We start from the raw sequence: 24,990 nt of genomic DNA on the forward strand, positions 1-24,990 counted from the left end.
TACCCTTCAATCTCCCACATGAACACTGCAGCTTCGTGCCAGGAATGAGTATTGCTCTTCACCAGCTCTCAGCATGGAAAGATGAATGCTTAAAGATTTCCCAAATTAACAGTCAACATGGACTCCAGCTACAACAGGGAGACAATCCCTTCCTGCAAGCTTAGATGCTGTTTGGAATGAAAGAATCAAAGGGGTATTCATTAATGAGGCATTTAGCATGAGGAAAACAGGAGGACGTGATATATGAAGTGTGTGTGTGTGTATGTGTGTGTGTGCGTGTGTGTGTGTGAATTTATATGAGGATTCCTTAAAAGGAGAAGACTATATTGTGTATTCCTGTCAGTTTCCTTCAATATGAAAGTCATTTATGGAGCTGATACTGAGGGCTCTGTGTACAGTTCCCTATGTTTGCGATTATAAACTGCAACATAAATATAACGCTGAATATTGAGCATGCTAAGTATTATTAAGACTGTGGGATGCTCCATTTGCTGCACATTTATCCTGAACACACTGTTTATGCATAGAACCTGTGTATTTGGCACTATTCTATGCATAACTTGGAGCTTGATGGATCAAGTTCTTTGGTATTCCAGAAGTATGCCACAACAAAGGAAGATGCTTTGAACAGCATTTCCTGATGTTCCTAAGTGACCTAAAGAGTAGTTCACATATTGGAAACTCAACAACATATTATTCTACCCAAGCAACCACACAGTTGGAGTAGGCTATTGTCTTTTTTTCCCATCAAATAGAATTTTGACACAATCAGTCTCACTCTTTAAGTGTAGGGTTTGAAGAGTCTTGACAAATGTATATACTCACATGATGCCTATAACAGTTGAGATACAGAAAACAATGCCATTGAGCCAAAGATTTCCTTGGTATTCTCTGTGGCCTGCCCTCACTCTCAGTCTCTACCAACCATGGATCTACTTTCTACCATTATTGTTTTGCTTTCTCTAAAACACAGTGTGCAATTATCCAGAGTATAAACTTTGCATTTGGTTTCTTGCACTTAGCATAATGCTTTTAAAATTAGTCACCATTGCTGAATGCATGGGTATCTTATTTCTTTTAATTAAGGAGTGGTACTGGATTGCATTAATTAATTAATGTAATTAATATAATTAATTGTTTTGTGTGTGTATGTGAGTGTGAGCACATGTGTGCTATGCTGTGTATTTGAAGGGCAGAATACAACCTCAAGGAGATGGTAGGCTCTAGGAATAGAACTCATGTCATCAGGTTTCTGAAGAATGTGCCTTTGCCCTGTGAACCAACTCACTGGTCAACCATAACCGCCAGCACCACCCTGTCCTTGCTCTTCTTTAAAGCACTATCTCTGCATAGCTCATGCATAGCTCTGACTGGCAAAAGAGTCATCATTTAGCCTAGGATAACTCTGAATTCATGGCAGTCTTCTTAGTCTTAGCCTCATGGATACTGGGATAACGGATGTATAACCTCATGAGCAGCTTTGTCTCCCCTTCTGCGAACTAACAGGCACTCAGGTGGTGTACAGGTTTTTATGACGTCTAAAACAAAGCAACATTTGCATACAGTTTTGTGTGTCAACATTATGCTTTCATTTTTCCTGGAAGGAGAATAACTGCTGGATTATATACGAAGAACATGTTTAACTCTATAAGCAAATGCCAAGCTGTATTCAAAAGTAGTGACCGGCTTGCACTCCCCATCCCACCCCCGTGTTCTATGGAGAACTGTGTGTCTTGAAAGGCAGTTTTGCTACAAGTGGGTTCTAACTTTTTTGTGTGTGATTTTTCTTTATCAGTTAACAAACATGATGCATCTGCTTCCTCGATCCTAAACCTGTTTTGTTCCACTCCATGGCGATGTTAAGTACTTCTCAAGGATCATCTACAAGATTCATCTCAGAAACCCCTCAAGTGCAATCTTTCTATACTATAGTGACTGCAACTCTCCAGTCAGACTTAAGAAGTAAGAATAAATGTGACCTGACAAGGAATAGGCATGGAATTTTGCCAAGCAATTTCCCACAAGGGAGAATTTAAGAGAGTCCAAGAAAAATTACCTCATGGGACTTAGCGAATGATGGTGTAAGTTTCCCCATGGCTCTCAGGGAATGAATGATTCTATATTAACATTTATCAAGTGCTGTCTTATCCTGCCAACCCAAACAGTCACTTCTCTTCAACACTTTAGTATGGATTATTCAGAGACTTGGGAACTGATTGGTCATGGAGGTCTCCTTGTCTAATGCTCCAAGGAATCCCTGGATTTTGCTTTAGTTCATTTTACTTCTTTGGTTTGGGATTTTGACCACCTCCGGTAAACACTAAAAACATTCCAACGTAGTCAAGAGCAAAGAGTCCCAAATGTAGAGAAGTACCACACGAGAGAAAGATCCTTGGACAAGGATCTGACACACTGCAAGATGCAGACATTCAAGTTGCCAAGACTTCTTATGGCTGAGAACCCTACTTTATTGAATATGACCTTCTACATTATTTTTTATAACTACATGAATATTTTAAGATTTGCTTATGAGTGTTATATTAGTCCTATTAGAGACTTATTTCATTTTCACACTCACACAAAGCGAGACATGATAGAAAATATGTAAAAGTCTATCTTTGAGAATTTTCTGGAAAGCAAGATATGAGCTGTTTATTGAATTGCTTTAGCTGGAAGATTGCTTTCTATTGAAAATTGGAGGAGCTTAAAGAAATACTTTTCAATGAAAAAGAACCCTTCTAAGACCTGTTATTGGGACTACTGAAGGGATGATCCAGAGTCTACACAGTGGCAGACCCTTCCAGTTCTGTCATAATTCCACGTCCTTTTTCACAGCACCAGCACGGCTGAAGAAAAGAACACAAGATCTCAACCTGCTTCTGTTCCTTCCTGAGCAGCCTGTCCTTACTGCACTGTCTTTACTTTTCTTAATTAGACACAAATGTAGAAAAATTGTAGTAAACAAGTTGACTTCATCTATTATGCAGGAAGCACTGAAAGCAGTTGTGGGAAACAGTTATAATTGGCAAGAGATGATCATGTGCAAAAAACTGATGGTAAATTTTTCTTGGTAATAAATGTATCCCATCTCACTTTTGATTTTAAAATCCAGTCATATTTCTTGCTTCGGTATCAGAAACGCAAGAGCTCAGTCTTCAGAAGACTGTCCTCCTTTGTTGCATTTGCATTTTTGTGTCTTTGAATTTCAGCTAGTATTACCTGAAATTTTAAGAAAGGAGGAAATACGTAGAGATGAAGGAGAGTCTTTGTGTAATTCTCAGGCTGATGGTCAGGTGTGAAGCCTCGCATGGAGCATCACTTGTTTTCTCAGCTGCACTCTTTAAAGAGCCTTTCCTTGGACAAACAGCAGGAATGTCTGGTGTTTCTTTATGGACACATTTTCCACGCCCTATCTATTTTTCCGTGTAACAGTCCTCTCAGTTTTCCTTAAATTTCCAAACTGTATACAGTGGTGGACTCTACAGTGATAAACTACCCTTCTCTCTACGGAGTCCTGTGCACAAGGTGCTTTGTTAGGAGCCATGGCATCTTCTCAACTTCAGAAACAAGTGGAAGAAAGCACAGCTTCAGCCTTTCAAGCCACACTTAGACTTTACTCAACACGACACACTGTTTTAAAGGATGACAACCTCCTATGGACCCAGTAATTAGTTAATCCTCAAGGGCAAGTTCATAGCTATTTTCTCTGGAGTCCACACTGGAATCTGCTACCTCCGTATCTTTTGGTCATTGATCTAATATAAACTCGACAGGGAGGATTTACTCTAACATTGAAGTCATATTTTTGGCGAGGTTTTTTTTTAATTTTTTTTATTTTTTATTAATTACACTTTATTCATTTTGTATCCACCCATAAGCCCCTCCTTCCTCCCCTCCTGATCCCACCCTCCCTCCCCATTCTGCATGCATGCCCCTCCCCAAATTCACAGATAGGGGAGGTCCTTCTCTTCTTTCTGATCTTAGTCTATCAGTTCTCATCAAAAGTGGCTGCATTGTCCTCTACTGTGGCCTGGTAAGGCTGCCTCCCCCCTTAGGGAGAGGTGATCAAAGAGCAGGCCAATCAGATTATGTCAGAGGCAGAACCTCTTCCCATTATTAGGTAACCCACTTGGACACTGACCTGCCATGGGCTACATCTGTGCAGGGGTTCTAGGTTATCTCCATGAATAGTCCTTGGTTGGAGTATGAGTCTCTGGGAAGTTCCCTGTGTTCAAATTTTCTTGTTCTGTTGCTCTCCTTGTGGAGTTCCTGTCCTCTCCAGCTCTGACTATTTCCCACTTCTTACCTAAAATTCCATTCACTCTGCCTGACAGTTGGCCATCAGGCTCAGCATTTGCTTTGATAGTCTGCAGGGCAGAGGCTTTCAGAGGCCCTCTGTGGTAGGTTCCTAGTTTGTTAGAAGAAGATATCAGAAGATGGAAAGATCTCCCATGCTCATGGCTTGGCAGGATTAACATAGTAAAAATGGCCATCTTACCAAAAGCAATCTACAGATTCAATGCAATTCCCATCAAATTACCAACACAGTTCTTTACAGACCTGGAAAGAAAAATTCTCAACTTCATATGGAATAACAAGAAACCCAGAATTGCTAAAACAATCCTCTACAATAAAAGATCTTCTGGAGGTATCTCCATCCCTGATCTTAAGTTGTACTATAGAGCAACAGTTTTAAAAACTGCATGGTACTGGCATAGAAACAGAAAGGAGGATCAATGGAACCGAACAGAGGACCCAGAAATAAACCCACACACTTATGGATACCTGATCTTTGACAAAGATGCCAAAACCATACAATGGAAAAAAGATAGCATCTTCAACAAATGGTGCTGGTCCAACTGGATGTGTACATGTAGAAAAATGAAAATAGATCCATACTTATCACCCTGCACAAACTGAAGTCCAAGTGGATCAAAGACCTCAACATAAAACCAGACACATTAAATCGGCTAGAAAAAAAAGTGGGGAATACCCTAGAACTCATTGGTACAGGAAAAAACTTCCTGAACAGAATACCAACAGCACAGGCTCTAAGAGCAACAATCAATAAATGGGAACTCATGAAACTGAAAAGCTTCTGTAAAGCAAAGGACACCGTCATCAAAACAAAGTGACAGCCTACAGATTGGGAAAGAATCTTCACCAACCCTTTATCTGACAGAGGACTCATATCCAGTATATATAAAGAACTAAACAAGCTGAAAAGCAGCAAACCAAGTAATCCACTTAAAAATGGGGAACAGAGCTTAACAGAGAATTCTCTGTAGAGGAATATCGAATGGCAGAGAAGCACTTAAAGAAATGCTCAACCTCATTAGCCATTAGGGAAATGCAAATCAAAACAACCCTGAGATTTCACCTTACACCCATGAGAATGGCCAAGATCAAAAACTCAAGTGACAACACATGCTGGAGAGGTTGTGGAGAAAGGGGAACCCTTCTCCACTGCTGGTGGGAATGTGAATTTGTACAACCACTCTGGAAATCAATCTGGCACTTTCTCAGACAACTAGGAATAGCACTTCCTCAAGATCCAGCCATACCCCTCCTAGGAATATATCCAAAAGAGGCTCAAGTACACAAAAAGGACATTTGTTCAACCATGTTTGTAGCAGCTTTATTTGTAATAGCCAGAAGCTGGAAACAACCCAGATGCCCCTCAACTGAAGAATGGATGCAGAAATTGTGGTACATCTATACAATGGAATATTACTCAGCAACGAAAAATAAGGAAATTATGAAATTTGCATGTAAATGGTGGGACCTGGAAAGGATCATCCTGAGTGAGTTGTCCCAGAAGCAAAAAGATACACACACGGTATATACGACTCATATAGACATACAACATAGGACAAAACCACTAAAATCTGTGCATCTAAAGAAACTAAGCAAGAGAGAGGACCCTAACTAAAATGTTCAATCCTCACCTGAAAGGCAAAGAGGATGGACATCAGAAGAAGAAGAAAACAGGAAACAACCTAGGAACCTGCTACAAAGGCCCTCTGAAAGCCAGAAGAAGAAAACAGGAAACAAACTGGTGAGGTTATTTTTAGTGACATCAGACTTAAATATTCCCAGAAGGTTTCAAATTTGACAACCACAACTTTTAGAAGCCAGGTAAGTACAATGACAGATATGTCTTTTTGTTTGTTTGGTTTTTGTTTTTTCAGCCAGTAACTGCTTACTGTCAAGTGGTCCAAGGCACAGACATGTCATTAACATGGAGGCCCAACTGGGTAGGTGATATTTGTGCTAGAGAGATGAGACAGTCAGCAATTGATCCATCCTGCAGACTGCCTGTAAATGGCCTCCCTTACATACAGACTTCACATCTCTTCTCCGTTGATCATTCATTCCAAATCTTGAGGCGCCTAAACACGTATGTTATGAGGTTTCTAAAACATCAAAGTGACTCAGCATATACAATGCAATTTCTATGTTGATTTCCAGGTGTTAGCTAAATAGGAGCCTATATGAGTCTGTATCTGAATACAAGAAGTTCAGTGGTCATCCAGGGTGAGGATATATGTATATCCGCAAAGAGTACTGCATTGTGGGAACTGATTCCTCCACTGAATTGGGAAAAGGAATTTCCTCAGCCCTCTTTAGTCTTTCCTTCTAAAGGTCCTCCAAATTCCTTCCCAGTCTTCAGCCTCTTCATTCTTCTGCCTGGCCCACACTGATGCTCTCATATTGCCTCATATTGTCTATATGACTCTCATATATCTATATGACTCCTGATCTCATTGCTGTGTCTCACTGCAACAAACACCCCAGGCTAGTTTTCTCTTCAGGGTTTTCAAATCAGGAAACACGAATGTCTCCTTTAATTCTAAAGCAGTGTTTCTTAACCTGTGGGTCATGACCCCTTCAGGGAGTTGTAAATGACCCTTTCACAGGGGCTCCTGCATATCATAGATTTACATTACAATTCATAACAGTAGCAAAATTACAGTCATGAAGTAGCAATGAAAATAATGTTATGGTTGGGGGTCACCATGACATAAGGAACTGTAATAAATGGTTGCAGCCTTAGGAAGGTTGAGAACCACTGTAAAGAGCCTCCCATCCCTTCTGCCTCCTCTGCCCATCACAAGAAGCCAAGGGTAACCCTGCTTTTCCAGCCCTTGCTGGTCACAGCTTCCAGCTTTTCCTAATGTACATCTTTGAGCAGCTTTCTTGGTTTTTCTCACTAATAAAATTGTGGATGATACTTGGTTAGAAGGAGTAAGAAGGGATAAGTCACATACCCTGTATCTGACACATTATAAATGTTCGTTATAAACAGTATTATGAATATTATTAACACTAACTCTTTGCATACACTCTTTTTCTAGCTTCTAACTATAACTGTTGCAATCATTCTTTCTGATTTTAATGTGCTTATTTCCCCTAGATATAGACTCTAACTAAATTTCTGATCTCTTAGAAAATAAGGTAGACAAGAACCCAAGGAGGACTGATAATTTGTAATCTCAAGATGAAGTGGTGCCTTAAAAATCAGTGAAGATGGGGCTGGAGAGATGGCTCTGCAGTTAAGAGCACTGGCTGCTCTTCCAGAGGACCTGGGTTCAATTCCCAGTACTCACACAGCAGCTCAGAACTCTCTGTAACCCCAGTTCTAGGGGATCAGACATCCTCACACAATATAATGCTGACAAAAGACCAATGCATATGTAATAAAAATAAATACATTTTAAAAAATCAATGAAGATGAATTCACCATTTTCACATGAAAACTTTTTTCAGTATTAGGCTATTGAAAAATTGTTCTCAATTTAATGCCATTATTCTTCATTATACTCCTTATACTGTATGCCTCCCTCATTGCCTCACTTTCTGTAGTCTTTTCCTGGCTTGAAGCACCATTCAAGAACAGTGGGATAACTATTGGACAACACACTTATGCCATTCAAATTCACTGGCTTCTGACTCACACTGAGGAAATATAGCTTCATACAAAGATTTAGTGTCTGTAACTTTTGGAGGCCAACAGTTTATTCTTAAAAGTAGTATAGCTTTAATATTAAGAGCTATTAAAATTATTAATACTAAAAAATTAATATAAAAATTATTAATATTAAAAGAACTTGCAAGCAACAGCAACTTGGGGAAAGCAAAATAAATTGGCTTCTAATATATTTTCAACAAACTGAAAAGTCAATTGAATACCCATGCGGTCATTCCCTGTGTGTGTGTGTGTGTCTCTGTGTGTCTCTGTGTGTTTGTATGGAAGGTGTTTGTTTATGTGCTGTGTGGGTGTGTTCGTGTGTATATATAGGTAGGCATGTGTATGTATGTGTATGTGTCTGGGAGGTGTTCGTTTATGTGCTTGTGTGGGTATATTCATGTGTCTATATAGGCAATCATGTGTTGTGTGTGTGTGTGAATACCAGAGACTGACATCCAGTGCCATGATCAATTACTCTCCAACCTAATTTATCTGAAAGTGTTTTGCTGAACCTGGAGCTGGTCGTTCTGCTCAGCCAGCTGGCCAGTGAGCTCCAGGTCTTGCCTGTCTCTGCCTCCCCAGGGTTGTATCCAGAAGCATGCTGCTGTCTTCAGAATTTTAAGTAGGTTCTGAGGATCCGACCCCAGGTTCTCACACTTGGAAGGCAGAACTGTTAGCAACTAAGCCACACAGACCCCAGCTACCTTTCTTCTATTTTCTTCTACGATGAAGCCTACTATTGACTAAGTCATTATAACTGAGCAGTATTATTCTAGACAGAAATAAGGACCTGTAAGAATGATAGTTTCTATAAAAGTTTCTAAAAGTATAATTATTAGAACTGATATATTTAGCAATATATATATATACATGTTCTTATTTGTTATTAACATATAGGATTGTTTTCAAACTTCTTCTAACGATTATCTTTCAATGGATCCTGGTCAACAGCTACAACTTAGGGAAAAAATTTGGCTTTTTCTGTGGCTGTAGACAAAGGATTATATCAAGTGTGACAGTGTGGTCCTAGAACTCTGAAAGAGTGTCTAGAGCACCCCCAGGTAATTTTTTATTGGACCTACTCTTTTGAAAGGTATTTTCTTTTATTGACTCTTGGAAAACTTGTTTTTATTGCTTTACTTATTTTAAATTTAAAATAGGACCACACTTGGCCATTTGCAGGAGTTTCCTTTTCTTTTATTCCTCTTGAATTGTTATGAGTTGTTTGTATTTATGCTTGTATCACTTTCCTAAGGAACACACATTTGTCTGCAGTTCCCTTAGGCAGCTTGGGAGAGCATGTTTAGGAGAGTTAGTTGCATTGGGCCCGTTCCAGGTTCCAGGAGGTACTCTATTTAGATTTATTGAGAGGAAGAGAACCCTTAACAGGAAGTCAAAATTGTGAGCAACGGTACTTTTCTGCAATGCATCTAGCTCTAGCTTCTTGCCGAATCCATATATTTCTTTGTGATATATTCATACATTTTCTTTATGGTGCTACTTAAAAACAGCAAAGTGAGATCTGTCTGGGTATTTGAATCATCTTGCTGATGCTACAAATGGTAAAATAATATCTAGTCATGACTCATATTCGTTCATGTGTTTGTAAAAGTCATATTCCTGGGATTAAGTGCAGCTTACCTTGTCTGACAGCTAGGGTAGTGGTGTAGACCAAGAAGAGGAGGATGTAGTTCAGAAAGCTCTGGAAGACTGGTGTGTTGGCATGAAAATCTTCTGCCAGGTACTTGCTGGTCAAACCAATTCCACAAACAAGAAGGGATAACACTTGGCCCAATGCCACAGAGATTAACATTTCCCTGAGAAATGAAGAAAAGCACAGTAATGTCAACCAGAGATCCATGAAAATAACAGCAGTTAAGTGCACTGGTACTTTCTAAGCAGACACTGAGTTAAGGGCAGTGAATGCTATTTATTGTAATACACTGAAGCAATGATAGGGAGACTACACAGTTATTACTAAGGCTTTCTAGAGATGGAAACTAATGCTTAACATGGCCAATTAGCTTTCTCCCAGAACCGCTATGAGGATAAAGTAAAACCAGGTTATGAGATCAAGTCTCTGCAAGGGGACCTGGTTTCCAATCACTGTACTCCAGAGGTGGTTGAAGAAACAGACTATGTTCAGTACTCTGCATTAGCGATGCTAAAAGCATGCCCAACTCTAGCAAGCAAGAAACATATCCCAGCATCATTTGTGTGGATAACTAATCAATAAAGAAAAAAAAAAAAAAACCTTTGTTCTACAGATCAAAGTGCTGGATTTAGAAACTCTTGGATGAAAGGGCTATACATCTAGAAAATCCAGAAGGACCATCTCTTATGCTCAAGTAGATTCTGGAACTATGTTCTAAGAAGCTTTAATATGTATTGGGTCTTTATTCTCTGCTTCTCAAGTTACAATTGCCTATACATCAAAGCTGTTTTTCCTGAAATAGATTCAGAACTATGGTAGTATAATAATTATGCAAATATTTTCATTGCTGTTTTCATGGGCAATACTCTTGTAGACCACTGAAATGGAGATTGGGGCAAGCACCAACATGTTCAGTTTCCAAGAAAATCAAATGCCCACACAAGCTATGTATACACACACACACATACATGTACACACCCCTGCTTTGACACAAGAAAAGCCTCTGGAAGAAGAAGGCAGACTTTTTCTGAAAGTTGCTTGTGGCTTTTCTGGCTCTTTTGTAGGAACAGCAATAAAAAATAAGAAGGCAGTGCTATAAGCTCAAGAACTTTCAGCAGAAGATGTGTGATGTTATATATTTCTTCCCCCATGGCAGAAAAAAGTCTATTTTTTTTTTCCTGATGGAGAGTGGGTCTATATCTCCTTTCTTGGAAGCTAGATTGATCTTGCTTTGCTTTGACCACTAGAGTACAGAGGAGGGGAAGCCATGAGCCTTCTGGGCCTGACTTTTGAGAAGTTTTGCTGAACTCATGTTTTCCTACTGGGGAACAGCTTCTCCATAAGTAGCCTGAACACTGAAAGACTCCTGGGAAATAAATAGAGAAATAAAGAGAGAAACCCAGGCAGAACTCTGTGTAAAGTATCAGAGTGGAGGGGTTGGGATCCTCCTGCCTCCATCATACTCAGCCAACCTATACACAGGGGAATAGGTGAGGCATCGCTAGAGATTGTTGCCCATCATGTATTTTCCAGCCTGACTCCTATTCATTTTTTTTTCTTTAAAACTTGACTCTTTTGTCACCTGCTTTGAGAGAGGCCTTACTGCTTTTTTTTTTTTTTTTTTTTAAATCTTAGGACACATCTATTACTTTTATCTCATTGCACTGTAATTACTGCTTGCTCATGACTTTGTAAGTTTCCTGAGTGTACCTACAGCGAAGTAATATGATTCAGAGGACTATGAAATGGAAGACTTAAAAGATAATTTGGGATAAGTAGACATGGTACTGAAATAGAAGAATATCAGGTTTTTTTGTATGTTTGTTTTAGAACAACAGGCTTGAGAGATAGGGAAGACAGTAGAGCACTTACTTAGCCTGGGCAAGGTCCTGGGTTCAACACTTCATGGAACAACTGGAGGGAGCAAGGAAACCATAAGAAAACCTACAGAGTAAACTAACCAGGCCCATGGAGGTTCACAGAGACAGAGCCACCAACCAAAGAGCATGCTGGGCTGGACCTCGGCCCCCTACACATGTGTAGCAGATGGTCAGTTCAGCTTGTTATTCATGCAAGTTTCCTAACAGTTGGACGGGAAAATGGAGTAGATCTTTCCTCCTAGAACACACTTTGTTTTCATGCCACATGTGTTTCATCCCTCCTTTTCTCCCATCCCCAATCCTTTCTCTTTCGTTTTTCAATAATGTATTTATCTTTGTTTTATATTCATTCATGTCTTGTCTGCATGTCTGTCTGTGTGAAAGTGCTGGAGCCCTGAAACTGGAGTTACAGTCAATTTTGAGCTGCCTGCCAGGTGGATGCTGGGAATTGAACCCAGGTCCTCTGGAAGAGCAGCCAGTGCTCTTAACCAGTGAGTCATCAATCCAGCCCCAGTACCCCAACCCTTTCTTATTCCCCCCAAAGTCCCTTTTCTAGTTTTATGACCTGTAATCCTCCCACATATAAATATACATAAGTTAAAATCTGAGATCTGGACTGACTTCATTGTCTTCCTCTGTGGACTGGTAAGGCTGCTCCCTCCTCAGGTGGAGGTGATCAAAGGGCTAGCCCATGAGTTCATGTCAGAGACGGTCCTGTTCCTATTATTGGGGAACTCTCTTGGACACTGAGCTGCCATGGGCTACTTCTATGCAGAGCTTCTAGGTTATCTCCATGGATAGTCCTTGTTTGGAGTATTAGTCTCAGAACCCCGGTGCCCAGATTTTTTGGTTCTGTTGCTCTCCTTGTGGAGCATCTGTTCCCTCCAGGTCTTTCTATCTCCCCCTTCTTCCATAAGATTTCCTGCACTCTGCCCAAAGTGTAGCCATGCAAAGTGAAGAAACTGTAATTAATAAAAGTAAAATAAAAATTAAAAAATATCTGAGATCTGCATGTGAGAGAAATTTATCCTATGTCTGGGATGCTTTGGTTGATATACTTCTATCCATTTTGCTGTAAGTGTTCTGATTTCATTTTTAAATACATGCTGCAGTTTCTTATCCGTTTGGCTGCTGACTGACATCTAGGTTTATTCCATTTCTTAGATGTTGTATTTAGAGCAACAGTGAATATGGATGCGCAAGCATCTCTGTGGTAGGACTTAGAACCTTTTAGGTGTTTACACGAGTGCTGGAGGTGGGTTGTATGGTGATTCTATTTTTTAAAAAGAAATCTGCATACTTATTTCCATAATAATTTCATTCATTTACATTTCCACTCCCAGCATAAAGGGATTTCTCTTCCCCTACTTCCTCAGCAGCATTTGTTAGTTTTCTTGATGTTAACCATTCTAACAGTGGTAAAATGGAATCTCAAGGTTGAATTACTTTGTATCTCTCAGGAGGCTAGGGTACTGAACACCTTTTAAAACATTTATTATGCTGATGGAGCTACTTTTGCTAAGGCATCTTCCTTCTCTTTCTTCTTTACTTTCTCCTTCTCTTCCTCCTCCTCTTCTTTGAGACAGAGTTTAATGTATTCCAGGATATCCTCAAACTCATTATGTGGTCCAGGATGACCTTGCATTTCCAATCCTCCAGAATTTAGAAATGTTAACATATCCACGGTTTTTGCTCATTTGTTTTCTGCAATGCTGGGAATCAAACTCAGGATATAGTGTAAGCTCAACTGACTGACCTATATCCCTCTAGCTTTGTATTTTGTTTATAGAGAACATTTTGTTTGGTTTCTTGCCTCATTTATTGATAGAATTTGTTTGTTTGTTTTAACAGTTCTTTGTATATTTTAGGTATTATTCTCCAATATGAAATACTGCTGTCAAAGATTAGTTCTCATTCTATAGCCCGTCTCCTCATTCTGTGAATGGTTTCCTTTGTTGTATAAAAGCCTTTTAATTTCATGTAACCCTATCTGTTAATTCTTGTCTTGGAAACCTAGGATATAGAGAGTTTCTTAAGTGGGATCATTAATGGTGACTTCACTGGTAGAAAGTGATGAGAAATAAAAAATGTTGACTTTGAAAGCGCCTTTGAAGATGTTTGATCTAATTACCATGTAACACAACATTAATCATAGTAGCTATATAATTAATTTACAGTAGACTAATAATAATCCTATGATCAGTCACTCATGATCATTTGCCTAATAAGGTACACACTGAAGTGGAAGAGATTCTGGTAAAATTATAGCTAGTGTATTAAATGGTTGTTGCTGATGTTGAGTATGCACTAAAGAGTGTTATGAGCGGAGTGTGCTTTCTTGTTGGGGACGCCTAAAACGATACTATGACCTACTTAAATTATAACAGTGATGCTAACACCTTGGTAGCATCCTAAACCAAACCAAGACATACAAGATTACAAAACACTTACACAAGAAAATGGAATTTTAATCTATTATGTGACTTCAGCCTTTTATATGATGCGTGTAAGACATGTAAAATGAATACAACATGGTCTGTCGTTGGGAGGCCAATCAAACTTTTGACACCGGATTTCCAAGAACCTTAGTTACCAAATGAAGAAATAGAAAATAAAGGGAAATATTACTAATAGTTCATATTTTAAAAGTGCTAGCATTAATTTATATTATTTTCTTTACCCCTCAGAAAATCTTGCACAGCAAATGCTGCTGCTATGCCTTTTCATAGATAAGAACCCAAACCACAGAGGCAATACACCAGCCCAAGGTCATAGAGCTGCTCTTTTAAAAATACGTAATTTAAAATTGTTTTTGTAAAACAGAATATCAGATTGGAGAATAACAGATCCACAGTCTGAATAGCCTTTGCTATCACTTTGGGAATGGCACCAGGACGCACCAGATACTACAGGAGGTACATCCTATCTGCCAACATGTTATACGCAGTGAGCTCATTGTGCCCTGGGTTTCACCTACCAGGGTTGATGCAATGGAAATTGGTAGACCACTTCCTTTGGTCTTTTACCTAATGCAAAATCTATCAGAGCACAACCATATAAATGTCACTACAAGACACAACTATTTCAAATACCCACCAACACAAATAGATAGCAAAACACAGTTTATTTATTGAATGAACAGTTACACAACAGAAAGGAATAATACACAAATATAAACTGTTACATGAACAAATTTTGTAAACATTTGAACTTTAAAACTATAGCACCAAAACACTCTGTGCACGATTTCATTCATATATAATGTCTTGGGAACGGAAGTCCACAGAAATAGAAAATAAATGAATGGTTACCCAGGGCTGGGAGAATTGAGGAGAGTTTGACTGTCAAAGCTATTTTGCTTCCTTTTTGTGATGAAATATTTTAAACTGAAGTGAGAGGTGAAAATATTTTTTGAGTATATATACTTGTGTGATGTTTACATGTTTACATGTGTGTATGTTCACTTGTTTGTGTATATGCGTCCATATGGAAGTAAGAGGGTGGCATCTGGAAACTTCCTTGACTGCATAGAGCTACTTTTTTTTTTTTTTTTTTTTTTTTTTTTGAGCTTGACATACGGGACAGACATTAGGTGGAAGCTAGGTGGTACGATTTCATATCCTAAACTCTGAATTACTATGTTGTGCCACTATTAGCAGCAAAGTGATTCTCTGTTTCCAGAGAGTATATAGAGCTAACCTAACAGGCTAGTTTTCTGAAACGTTTTTAAAGCAGTAAAGACAAAACCCACAGCTAATCAGACTGACTGACAAGAACTTTTCCACCATGGAACCTATAATGTGTGCCTTTCAACAAGAGGTCAACACAAATCCATTTTGTTTCATGTGTGAAACAAAGTTTCAGACCCATACTCTGCATCAGAAGCAACCATTTAATACTCTAGTGTCCTTTAGCCACTATTGGTGTGATTGGATGGAGAATGCAAGTTACAATTTTATAGGGTATACTAATAAACATGGTATGGATCGGGAAACAGTGCAAGGAACCCCTTACCAGATTAGCTCAGGAGCCCTTTCTTGACTGAAGGGAGTTAGACATCAGAGCTGTTAAAGCCTGTGTGCTTGAGAGACTTTCTCGAGACATCAAAATAAAATGAACAAGTAATTATAAAATCTCTAAATGCCTAAGTGCTTACACTGTGACTCAGACCCCTATCCTGCCATTTTGCCTCCCTCAAATTATGTGCTCTCCATTGTCATAGGATGGATCCATTTGGTGGTAAGTTGAACAGAAATCTGTCCTTCCCATTGTAGGATCTCTTGAGTTGGTTCCTGCCATTCTATCTCTCTTATGTTTTTTCCTTGAGTAACCACTGCAATTGATCTGTGGTTCCTTTGCCTAACTCTCCATGGCCTGAACTTGTCTCAAAAGCCTCCCATTGGCCATTCCTGATCTTCAGTGTCAAAGTCAGGCATCCCCAGGTGTGTGTTCATATTTCTACTTATATTGACTATATTGTTTAGCTCATGAGCTCCAAAAGAAAAGGGAATGACCTGTAAAAACTTCCATGTTCTGTTCCTAGAATTTGATGAGTGCTGGATAGAAGAAATAGAAACTCAATAAACACAGAATGCAGGCGTTTCTGAGAGAGCTAGTATCTGTGTGTGAAAAGGGTAAAGTGTTAGAAGGCTGGCAAGATGGAGCCTTATCCTACATGGAAAAACTACCAGCACTGAAACAGAAGATGCCCTTGTTTTTACTGTAACCCATCTGCCAGTTAGAAACTGAGATTAATAAGCTATTTTCTAGTGTATTTCTGAAGAAGCCCAGAAAGGTGCTATCTTGAAAAAAAAAAGATGCTAAAATTGGTGCTGAGTGAAATTTCGCACAGTGAGCTGTTGGTTATGCATGTAGTACATAGAACAGCACAGCAGATGCATTCTAACATCAGATACATAGTTCCTATAATTTTAGTAGCAGAAATGGAGAGGAGGCTATGATTCACATTTTCATCTTCTTTGTTTGTGCATTTAAAAGGACATCTCATCCACTTTAAATTCAGATGGACTAGACAATGAAAAATGCATGAGTCTCCGGAAAAATGGTGCTACTGGAAGCTGAATACCTGTTACAACAGAACTCATACTCATAAATACTGACATGGCCATTATCAGCAGCGCTGGATTGTGTTAAAGATACAGAATTTAGAAGGGGAGGGACAAGCTTCTGGTACAAATTAAACATTCAAAATAATAAGATTAAAAATAAAGCATAAATTGTATACTGTTTTTTCTAATCATAAGTATAGACTCTTTTGAAAGGTATGAAGAATGTCAACACACTGTTACACAATTATAATGTTTGGTAATTCTTTACCAGAAGAGTGAAATAATTATTCCATCATCTTGAATTAGACAAAATCAACCTTTCTGTAGAAGCATCTTCATAATAGAAGCATCTTGATAATGAGCCTCAGGCAAGCCTCATCAGATTTGAGTTAGTACATGCATTCAGAGATGTGTTCATAAAAATCTTTAAGTATATGGAAGGGTTGGTGTAAAAACAATACTATTTGAATATGGGAGAAACATCTTCTCTGTTCTTTGATAAGATTATTGTCTATAGACCATTGACTCTGAGAAGCTCTTTGCTAAAAGGTTTTGACTGTGTTCAGGATTAGTAGACTTCTACATAAAGTGAGTTTTTAGGCTAGGAACAAACACAAGTACTGAGATGTTTCCCACTGACTGGAGTTTCTTTCTTTCAAATCTGAATTTCTGGGCTTGAATCTATTTATTGGCTCTGTGGTATGATTTTGAATTGTATTTGCCATTAAGTAGAAGAAAACAAGTAAGCCATCAGGAGGACTTCCTGTCATATGTCTATGATATACTAGGTATGGAAGATATTTGAACTTTGGTGTGACAGGATGACTCATAGATAATTTTAGTGTGTAAAATTTGATACTTAAAATATGAAAGCATTTCTTGGAGAGGAAATATTAGAATCTTTGTTCTGATGGTAAAGACTTGGCTTGGTAGTGGGAAATTGGCTTCATGCTTTGAGTCCAGAGAAAGGAAGAGAAGGCATCAAAGAGAGAATTGAAACTTTCTAGCTCTGTCAGGTCAACCATGTAAGAGCCATAATTTTGACTATCTTCCACTTTGGGCTTTGGATCCTTCATATAAAATGAGGATACATTAATGGCTGGCATATATGATACTTTGTCTACACCCTTCAGATTCTTTTGGTTTCACATATCTTTGGGGTCCTTGGCCTCTTACTCCAGTTACAGTGAACACCTCTATATACACTATACTCAGTGTTATGTGGGCCCAACTCAGTGTCCCTGAGCCTCAGGCCTATGTTTGTGTACCTTGTGCCTTGCCTCAGAGGTGCTCAGCTGATGCTGTGGGTTGGGCCTTTGTGGCAATCTGTTTGCACCCACTCATGAACAAGCAGGTGGTAAAACTAATTAGTGCAATTGAACAAGGCAAAATTATTCCTTCTTCCTGCAAGTTAGTTGTATGGGCTCTCTAAAGATGGCTACATCTTAAGGTTCTCCAAGGTTTATTTACCCTTTATTGTGTTTCATTACTGTCCTGTGAAAATGCACTCTTTTTTAAATTAATTTATTTTTGTTAATTACACTTTATTCACTTTATATCCCCCCATAAACCCCTCCCTCCTCCCCTCCCAATCCCACTCTTCTTCACGCATATCCCTCCCCAAGTCCAGTGATACAGGAGGTCCTCCTCTCTTTCCTTCTGATCTTATTCTATCAGATTTCATCAGGAGTGGCCGAATTGTCATCTTCTGTGGCCTGGTAAGGCTGCTCCCCCCTCAGGGGGAGGTGATCAAAGAGCAGGCCAGTCAGATTATGTCAGAGGCAGTCCCTCCTCCCATTACTATGGAACCCACTTGGACACTAAACTGCCATGGGCTACATCTGTGCAGGGGGTCTAGGTTATCATCATGCATGGTACTTGGTTGGAGTATGAGTCTCTGGGAAGACCCCTGTGTTCAAATTTCTGGTTTTGTTGCTCTCCTGCACTCTTAATAAAATAGTGAAACATATATCTGTTAAGGAACTCAGGCTAAACTAATAAGCTTCATATTTTCTACTCCATAATCCTGATTTACTTTTAAAAGGTTCCAGCATATGTACACCAACCACTGACATTTATATCTTTGACATTAAAATAATCAGGCCACTCATTAAACTCTTCAGTGACTGCTGGATTATCATGAATATCCATTCATTTAGGATTTGTTAGCTTTGCTTTGATCAGCAGAGATATAAACAAGTCAGTAGATTTTTTTCAAAGCCTACTGGGTACAGATTGGGAGGAAAGAATCCATTGCTCTGTCTCCAGAAGCTGGAAGAGAGGCAAATAAATATGTAAAACAGAGAACATAAAGTACTTATGAACTCAAGAAAAATCTATCAAGTAAATCTCAAAATGTGCTAGAAGTCACTGAGATAATTTTAGTGTTTAAAAATTGACAATCCTACTATGAAAGCATTTCTTGAAGAGAAAATATTACAGTCCCTAACTGAGGGTGAAGAATTGGATTTGTGCTGGGAAATTGGGATACTCACTGCAAAGAGGGGAATGCCATGCTTGCTTAAATGCAGAGACAGAGATGGAATTACTTGGCTGGCCAATGAGAAATCAGAGTAAGAGAATATATGTATATAAAAAAGTAAGTGATAAAGAAATTCAAAAGTGGCATGGATTGACTTTAAACTTGGCAGAAATCATTCTACAACTCTGAGCAAGAGATATGCACTAGCCACCATTCTTCTTTCCATTTATTTTGTGTGTTAATGCCCAAATGTCATTTTGCTATTATCAACAAATGGCAAGACTGAGAAGCAAGAGGCGGTGCGTAGGTAAACTGTTCTCACTCGATGCAGAGTCATGACGCTCTACAAGCTCCAGGTGACCCTTGATGCTACCTTTGATGCCACCTCTGTACTTTCACCCAAACACAGCAAACTGGATGCAGTTATTTGAAATTTTGCCTCTGTAAATATTTCATGGCTTTCATGCATTTCATTATTTTTTGGTTAATAGAAAACAATCTTACTGTTTTGCCTTAGTTTGTTTTTGCTGTTGTATGGTTGGTGTGTTACAGTTATTTTCACAATGACAGAAAGAAGAAATTTTCTCAATGTTGTTTTAATTATCAATCACCATGTAAAAGTACCAATAGAATAATATCAATTGAATGTAATTAAACAACCATTGTTACATTTAATAGGAAAAAATGTAATGTAATGGGTTAGAATATTTTAAACATGCCATCCCCTGGTTACAGGATTTATCTTTATTTTATAGTCACTTAATTTTGTGGGTTTTTTTTTTTTGTGTGTGTGTGTGGGGGGGTGAGATAGAGTTTCACATTACAGTCCAGGCTCAACTAGAATTTACTATGTAGGTCAACCTGGAATCAAACTCATGGCAATCCCTTAGCTGCAGCTGGCCAACAGCTAGAATTACAGGTGTGTGTGTCACCATGCCTGGGTTGTTTGTTTGTTTGGTTTTTGTTGTTTGTCTTAAGTTTTTAAATAATTTTCTAACACTGTCAGGAAATACCTCGGGCTAATCTATACATTGAAATCTAGCTTCATTTATACTGAAGGGTGGCAGGGGAGTGAATCTACAAAAGGGTCCTGCTGACAATTACAAGTTTTAATTAACATCTTAAAATGAAAATATAATGAACACTTTTTACAAGTAGTTAGTTATTTTGCTTATTTTACTTTATATGTAGTTTATATAGAAAATTGAGATTAATATGAGAAATTCCAACTGTATGTTTTTATAATTTACTTGTATATGTTGATATTATTGTCAACTCAAGGATCATTCTTAAGTTATCATTCTTCTCATGAAGTTCAGTTACTGGAAAAAATACAGTCATTAATTTCATCAGCCAGCCCATATGGAGAGAACAGAACATCCATTCTTGAGACAAATAATGATGTATACTTTAAAGGAGTCAACAACCCACAGAAGTCACACAAAATACCCTGTATTAAATTATTCCCTTTATAGAGAATGTTTAGAATAGACAAATATACAGAGATAGGTAACAGATATCTTGCTTGCTTAGCAGTATGTGTGAGAAAGAAATGGAGGTGATAGCTAGTAGATAATGAAGTGTTTTTCAGTAATAGAAATGCTCTAAAATGGATGTGATGTTTATATCTGTACATAAACATATACCATATAGCACTATACTAAAGTCTATCATACTGTACACCTTATTTGTATGAATGCCATCAAAAGTGAGATCTATGAGTCATTGAAGAGAAAGAATGATGAAAGGGAAATGTTACCTAGAGAGAAAATTATCTAAAAAGAGAAATGGGAGGATGGGGATGGGGATCTAACTGGGGAGCAGAAGGGAAATAAATACAGAAGAAAGGAGGAGGAGCATAAAATAATAGTAATAGTGTCTGAAAAAGTTAACTACCTAAAAATACTTATAATACACTTAAGTCAGTATATAAGATACATGTATAGTTTAAATAAAAATTTCCCATTTGGACTAACAATGCACCTCTGCCCCATCCAAAGAGCCATAGACATCTAACAAAACCATAATACCAAGCATGAAAAGCCCTCTTTTCAGATGTTGTGTTATACAAGAGACTTTCAAAACATTATAGGCAACTGCTACTATTCCTAATTCTCCCTCCCTCCAGAGGTAACAAGTAAGTCCTTATTGCTAAAAACATCATGCATTTTGGTTACAGGCTCCAGAGACACTTCTACCCCCCCTCTTGCAGGATTTGACCTGAAAGCATCCTCCCTAAAGACTTCATGGTACAAGAAGGAGCTAAGTAACCTTCCAATGGAGGAAAACAACCAATAAATAGTCTTACCCAGCTATTACACGTATAAACCACAGCAATGACCAGCATGGTAAATTAATTCTAAGGCGCACATACTTTGTTGGTAACCAACAGCTCTCTAATTTTACTTAAGACCCAGTCAAGCTAGAACCCCTGCACAGATGTAGCCCATGGCCTCCTGGCCTAGGCTGCCCCTTTTGGTTGGTAGTTTCTTTCTTGCTTTTCCCTCGTACCTCTCCTCACAAGTCTCAGTGTTTTGTTCACTCTGCACTCTCCCAGATGTCTCTGCCTCTAACTGTACTCTCTCTATACCTACATAGGAGCAGTCAAGTCCTTTCCTTTTTTATTTATTTATTTATTTATTCATTTATTTATTTATTATTCAAGAACAGATGTGAAATTGAACAAATCTGGATTTAGATCTGAATCCTGGCACTTCGAGTTATTTCACTCATCTATAAAGTGTAGGTAGTAATGTATATTCCCAGAAGTCATCATGAAGAGTAACAAGGCAGTTAGAATAAGCTGCCTCCTGTAATATCTGACCTTGAATAATACTTAGACTAGCAGTTCTCCCAACATTGAGTCCATTTGGAAGAGTTAGCTCATCAAATACTTAGAGCTATCTACTTACACGATTTTTCTGATACTTCCAGAACATTGCTAACACACATCGTGAGTTAATTTCTTCAATGCATAATAAATGTATCCTCTAATTAGGAAAGCCTTTGGGATTTTTGTCTTTCAGAAAATCAGAAATGACAGCAGAAGAAAGAAAGAGAGAGACAGAGACAGAGAGAAAAGAAGGAAAAAAGGAAGGAAGGACAGATGAGAGACAGATGGACTACTTAATGGGATTTCAGCAGGAACTTCTGACTAGTTCCCACATTTGCTCAACTCTTTGAGAGCAGGGAGGCAGTATAACCTTTTAGGATGACTGTGTTACAGTTTGCTTTGTGCATTTTAAATGATTTTGACATTTTTTCATTTCAAAATGCTTTTAGCTTTGCATTTTGAATTACATTAGTGAACCCTGGGGCCAAAAGGCAAATATTTAACTTTGAAATCCATTGAACAGATAAAAACAAAGGAAGCACACAAACAGACTGCTTCACCGTTTCTTAACATATAAACCGTCAGATTTCATTATATTATTCCACATGTAACACATTCTTATCCACGAAGTAAGAGAAAATTATACTCTTCTGACTGCCAGATTTCTCTACACACAGTGAAAACACACTTGAGAAATGTATAATAACCAAGATCATTGCTTTTGCCTTCAGTTGTGGAAACATGCAGGGGACACAACGAAACAGAGAAGTATTGACTCGTTGTAGAAGACAAAACACCTGGCTCTTTGCTTGTGAGCAAAAGGACCCTCTGTACAGAGGCTAGTAAATACTTTTTTTAAACTTTTTTGTTTTGCACCAAAAGGTGACTGAAATGCCCCTGATTTATTGATAGAACAATAAATGAGTGATTTATTTACACTTTTTTTTTTTTTACAGATTGCCTTAAAAAAAACTAAAACTTATGTGAAATTTTAATTTTTATACCATGGGTTGAGAAATTTTGGTTGTAGAGGAAAAGATCATTTGTAGAAACAAAAATTGGATATTTGTTATAATTAAATTTTATAATGACTGGGAATGGTTTACTGAAATTTCTACAGCAGGCATAAATATAACAGAAACAGGAAATTTTATTATTGTCACCCCAGGCTCAAGTTGAAGAGAAAGAAGCGATAGTTCTAAGTGTGAGAACCCCAAAGGCTCTCAGCTGCCTCTAAGACTGAACAGAACAGAAGGAAAGACTAATGGAGAGCCACTGTGATGGAGACGTGTCCACAGAGGATGTTTAAAGACTAGAGATGAAAGGAGGCTGATGAGAGTACACAATGACATTGAAATTAAACTGATGACTATTAAAGGGCAACTCAGGAGACTCAACCCATGGGAGACAGCCAACCCTGAACACGATTAACAATACTCAGTTATGCTTGCAGATGTAGACAGGAGCCTAGCACAGCTGTCCTCTGAGAGGCTCCACCCAGCATCTGATGGAAACAGATGCAGAGACCCATAACCAAACATTGAGTGGAATGCAGGATGTCTTGTGGAAGAGCTGAGGGAAGAATAGAAGGACCCAGACAGAAAAGGAGTTCCACAGGTAGGCCAGAAGACAGAGCCAACTAAACAGGGACCTGCGAGGCCTATGGAGACTGAAGTACTAACCAAGGACCATGCATGGACTGGACCTAGGTCCCCTAAACAAATATAGCCAATGGGCAGCTCTGTCCTCATATGAGTTCCCTAGTAAGAGGATTGGAGGTTGACTCTGACATAGACTCTGTTGTCTGCCTTTTGATCACATTCCCCTAGCAGGATATCTGGCCAGGCCACAGGGGAAGAGGATGAGTTCAGTCCTGATGTATTTTGATGTTATGAGGTGGGTAGGTAGGGGTACTTTCCTTCTCTGAGGAGTAGGGGAGAGGGGATGGGGAAAGACAAAGGGAAGGTGGGATCAAGAGGAGAGGAGTGAGGGGACTACAACCAGGTTGTAAAATGAACAAATAAAAATTAAAGAAAAGGACAACTCAGGACTCTTCATGTGATATACAATTTACATTTTAAAAAATATTTATTTATGTATTACAATTTATTCACTTTATTTATTTATTTTTAATTAATTACAGTTTATTCACTTTGTATCCCAACTGTAGCCTCCTCCCTCGTGCCCTCCCAATGCCCTCCCAATCCCATCGTCCCTTCTTCTTCTCCTCCCATGCCCTTCCCTCAGTCTCCTGATAGGGGAGGTCCTCCTCCCCTTCTATCTGACCCTAGCTTATCATTTCTCATCAGGACTGGCTGCATTGTCTTCCTCTGTGGCCTGGTAAGGCTGCAACCCCATCATGGGGAGGTGATCAAAGAACAGCCCACTGAGTTTATGTCAGAGACAGTCCCTGTTCCCATTACTAGGGAACCCACTTGGAGAATGAGCTGCCATGGGCTACATCTATGCAGGGGTTCTAGGTTATCTCCATGAATGGTCCTTGGTTGGAGTATCAGTCTTAGAAAAGATAGTGCTACCTCAAGATCCAGCTATACCACTCCAAGGCATATATCCAAAATATACTCAAGTACACAACAAGGACATTTGCTCAACTATGTTAGTGACAGCTCTATTCATAATAGCCAGAAGCTGGAAACAACCCAGATGTCCCTCAATTGAGGAATGGATACAGAAATTGTGGTACATTTACACAACAGAATATTACTGAGCAATTAAAAACAAGGAAATAATGAAATTTGCAGGCAAATGGTGGGATCTAGAAAAAAATCATCCTGAGTGAGGTATCCCAGAAGCAGAAAGACACACATGGTATACGCTCACTTATAAGTATATATTATACATATAATATTTGATAATCGTATTAAAATCTGTACACCTAAAGAAGCTATTCAAGGAGGATCCTGGGTAAGATGATCAATACTCATTCAGAAAACAAATGGGATGGACATTGAAAGAGGGAGAAAACAGGGAACAGAACAGAAGCCTACCACAGAGGACTCTACCCTGCAGGGTATCAAAGCAGATGCTGAGACTCATAGCTAAACTTTGGGCAGAGTGCAGGGAAACTTATGGAAGAAGG

General features: G+C 38.7%; 1 protein-coding gene across 1 annotated transcript in view; it reads right to left on the reverse strand.

Annotated features, from left to right (window-relative positions):
- Slc35f1 (solute carrier family 35 member F1) overlaps nt 1-24,990 on the reverse strand; it is a 413,451-nt gene that overhangs the window by 144,074 nt on the left and 244,387 nt on the right. The window contains exon 2 of the mRNA XM_055599458.1: nt 9,614-9,789. Coding sequence (XP_055455433.1) covers nt 9,614-9,789 — 176 coding nt within the window. The remainder of the gene's footprint in view (nt 1-9,613; nt 9,790-24,990) is intronic.

Source organism: Psammomys obesus, unplaced genomic scaffold (genome assembly GCF_907164565.1).
Source record: "Psammomys obesus unplaced genomic scaffold, mPsaObe1.curated_primary_1811, whole genome shotgun sequence".
NCBI classification, from domain to species: domain Eukaryota; kingdom Metazoa; phylum Chordata; class Mammalia; order Rodentia; family Muridae; genus Psammomys; species Psammomys obesus.